The sequence below is a fragment of the Odontesthes bonariensis genome, chromosome 21, assembly GCF_027942865.1.
Source record: "Odontesthes bonariensis isolate fOdoBon6 chromosome 21, fOdoBon6.hap1, whole genome shotgun sequence".
Classification (NCBI taxonomy): domain Eukaryota; kingdom Metazoa; phylum Chordata; class Actinopteri; order Atheriniformes; family Atherinopsidae; genus Odontesthes; species Odontesthes bonariensis.
The window spans coordinates 20,311,091-20,315,121 of record NC_134526.1 but is presented as its reverse complement, the minus strand read 5'-3'; the positions used below and the strand labels follow the sequence as shown (position 1 = coordinate 20,315,121).

Here is a 4,031-nt window from a genome sequence, read left to right as displayed (position 1 = left end):
AAAACGAGTTGTGTAGATTCACTGTTGAGAAAATAAGAGTAGAAGTAATGAAGTACTAACTGTCCAGTATGATGCATCGCTTAACTTGATTACCTTATTATCTAAGGATATATTACTGAAGTTGTTCCCTGCTTGTTCTTAGATCACAATTATTCTACAGAATAATTCCCTGTTTTGAATATTACTGAAGTACTTATGAGTGAAGCTGTCAGGTTGTTCCAGATTCATTTTTTATTCAAGCAATCAAGCATTTTTTTCTAAGAGCGCTCTCTCAGAAATTTTGGCAATAACCTCAAATTACCCAACTTATCAAAACTCCTTGCAGACTGATCGCATACAAAAAATATCACAAAATGATATCAGTGCAAGTCTACAGTGCTTTGTTTCCAACTTGGACCACTCTGTCTCCTGATGCATTTTCTCAGCAGTCAGTTCGCCAACTCTGCCTTCACCCTAAATTTATCATGCTCAAGTTGCAGCAGGAGTCATTTCTTTTTCTTTTTTTTTCTGGTTCAAATGAGGAACCAGCTGTTTGTGAAGGAGGAAACAACACAACCCCTGTAACATTCCACCTGTAGGAGCCATCGTACCACAAGGCCTTTTTTTAATGCACAACACAAGTTTAACATAAAATTTTTATAAAAGAAAATAATGAATATGTATTTATTATATGCATATGTGCAAATAGGTTGCTGTGTGTTTGCAGTGGCGGAGCTATTCTCAACTAAGCTCTCGAGGGCCCGTGGGCTTGGAATGGAAAGGACACACTAGTTTAAACATTGATTTGTTTATTGGCAATAAAATTATTTTGTTACTCTCAGTTTTATTGTTGTTATTATCTTAATCATTGCAGCATTAATATTATTTGCTCTCAACTTTTAGTGTAGTTGATCATATTTTTGGCATTGGTAGACTTTTCATAGTTATCAACTCTGATAGTGCAATCACTTTTTGTAATTGTGATCACGGACCTTTATTGTGCACCTCTATAGAGACATTCACACATACAGCAATGCTTACTGCACAATACACATCTATCCCAACATTTTTAGACTTGACAGAATCCTTATTGTATTTCACTTTTCACTGAAAATTTCACCTTGTATATTGCCACTTTTTAGAATTAAACAAAAACAAATTCTTCTGGAGCACATTTACATCTGGAAGCTGCCCAGTTGGACCAAAAACTCTGTATCATTTAGGACCTTTTTTTTTTTTGTTTAGAGAAAACCACAGAAGTCCGGAAGGCGCTTCATCCCAGTGGCAGTTCACTACTCTTGTAATGATGATTCGTTGATGCACTCAGCAGAAACATCAGCTGTCCAGGTGATCTGCTCCAGTAAACAAAGAGTTCAGCCCAAGTTGGATGAAAAAAAGGCCAAAACTGCTTCTCCTCCGTTTTTCTTGGTTGCCAGGTTGACAATTTCAGCCCATGTTGTAAGTTGCCTTAACAACAGCAACAGTGACAGCACTTTCCTGAAAAAGAGTTTTTCTAAATAAATAAAAAAGATGGTGAATACACTGCTTTTTCTCCAGGCAGCTGCATACAATCACCCTTATGGAAAAAAACAAAACAAAACAAAATTGCTATGTGGACACATATCAGAGAGAGAGAGTAACATCCCTGAGTCCACGGAGAGGAGTCTATGCCCCACCAGGTGTTCTACAGAAGCGGCCTTGTCTGTTTTTCATTTGTTTTTCTGTATTATGAACTATTTTCAAAGGTAACACAAAAATCCAACAGACACCAAAAGCCCTGAAAGAGAATCTTGTGTTTTATTTGTAAATTATTTCAGAAGACAGTGACGGGGGACCGAGATGTTTCTGTTGTGTGACTGGAACGGAGCAGGCTTAATTAAGGTTAGGGTTCCTGATTAGAGCAACTCTGTGTGTTTTATATCTAAATTTGGCTCTCCATGTAGCCCTTCAATTCACCTGCACTCTTAAAGCCATTCTTAAAAAAAACAAGTTTGCAGTTTTTACATCATCCGTGTTTAATTGGGGTTCCCGTCATGGTTACTGCTTTGGTTTGCACGAGGGTACAGATATTGGATGTTGACTCTTTTATTGTTAGTTGTCATGGGGTCCGTCACTCTACTCTTATCCATGGCAGTGTTGAGCCGCATGTCACGGTACATCCCAGTCTGCAGCATGTCCTCCGAAAATTGATGAGATACCACTTTATACTGAGTCTGAAACGCACACGTGCACATGTTTGTGTTACATGCCAACAGCATAGAATTAAAGAAGATTTTCTCACCAGCTGCTGTTTTCAAAGAATGAGGTCTTTTTTCTTTTTCTTTTTCTTTTCTTTTCGTGAATCAGTTAAAAAACAAAGCAAATTTTATCTTTCAGTTTGTGTCTCACCTGCATTTCATGAACTGTCGGTTTCCTGCTGCCGTATGCTTGGTTTGATGTTCGATAACATGCGTGACTCTTTTTCTGACTGAAACACAAAGTGGATGAACATGTTTGTTAGTACAAACAATAAAATGGTAGCAGTGACCGTAGATGACCGATGAAATCAAAATTTGAATCTGCTGCTAAGCTCAGACATTTCTCTTTAGCTGAATCACTTCATCGAAACACAGGAAAAAGTTTCCTCTCTAACAATCGGCTATGAACCAAGAAACTGACTTTTTTTTTTTTTAAAGCAAAATCCTCCAAATGACATGAACTCCGCCAACTCCCGTATGGACTCCAATACCAAATGAGAGCAAGATATCCAGTAAAAAAGGTAAAAGGTTTTTAATTTGTTCCTTCCATCCGCAGTTTGGACAGCAGAAACATGAATGTCTCACTGATGTGAGCAGGAAAGCTCACATCAGTGAGCTAAACCGGTGTCATTAGGAGTTTCAGCTTCTTGTTCAAGAGCAGGATCTGAAGACAAAGTTTAAGAGAATTTTTTTTTTTTTAGTTTGATTTTCAGTTGGATTAATAGTTTGATCAACAAAGACTGTCACTCTTTACTTCACGATAGCAGCCTCAACTGCTGACAACAGTTAAAAGAAAATCAGCCGATTTCTCTCATCTCTTTTCTGGTTAAAGACATGGCAGGTCACTTTCAACAAACCCACCACAGTTTATTCAGAAAATTTGTGCTGTTATTAAAGGTGTTCTTAAAGTAAAAACTATATGAAAAGCACAGTTCACTTCATTTTATTTTAATAGCCCCAGTTCACAATAAAAAAATAATCATAGAGCACTTTAAAATAGCATCAACAATACTAGAAGTGTTGGCAGTAGAAGGGTACAGACATCCATCCATTCGTCTAATTTCTGATGCTTTTTCGGGATAACACTCTTAGCAGAGCTCCACAGATCTCTCTTCTGTCCAACTGCCTCCTCCACCAAGGCGTTTAAAGCCAGAGCTACAATCTCATCATCAAGTCCTGGCTCTGCCCCAAGGCCTCCTCACGGCACAGACTTATTGAATATAAAAGGCTTAATATTATGTTCTCAACCGTTGCAGTAATAAGCAGTAGCACTGCTTGAAGTAGTACTAATACAAGAAAACAGTAATAGTGCTACTACTAGTATTACTACAACTGCTCTCTCTGAGACAGAACCAACAGCTTAAAACAGATGATTAGCTTAATCTTTAGTATTTCTATCAGACTGTAGTTGTACTATAGTCGTATTACTGTACCCGTAACCATGAAAACTGTCAGGATTGTTGAATCGGTGCGGCAGGTTTGGATCCACTCTGTAAAAGTTGCAGGTCTGAACTTTCTTATCCTCCATGACTGGCTGATCAAAAGATCACTGTTACTAACAACACAACGGTTACCATGGAGATGCGTGACATGACTCACTGGCCACAATGTGTGTGTGGTGAGGCAGCAAGACAAAGGATGAGGCAGGAAACCAGGGTAGAGAATTGTGTTCAAACAGTGAAAAAGGTTTGATCCTCTGAGTTAAATGTTTTCCTTCTGCTTTTCCTCAGTTTTTATTTCACCAACTAAAGTTTCTCTGATTCAAACGGATCTAATCTCCCTCAAACTTTCCAGCCAAACATTTTCAGATTCAAA

At 38.1% G+C, this 4,031-nt stretch overlaps 1 protein-coding gene across 1 annotated transcript; it reads right to left on the bottom strand.

Moving 5' to 3' along the window:
* Positions 1-703: 703 nt before the first annotated feature.
* Positions 704-3,780, bottom strand: pierce1 (piercer of microtubule wall 1). Its single transcript, XM_075454101.1, has 3 exons — positions 3,650-3,780; positions 2,368-2,446; positions 704-2,192 (listed from the first exon to the last, which is right to left on the bottom strand). The coding sequence occupies exons 1-3, from the start codon at positions 3,742-3,744 to the stop codon at positions 1,995-1,997; spliced, it is 372 nt and encodes a 123-aa protein (XP_075310216.1). The 5' UTR covers positions 3,745-3,780; the 3' UTR covers positions 704-1,994.
* Between the last annotated feature and the right edge of the window lie 251 nt (positions 3,781-4,031).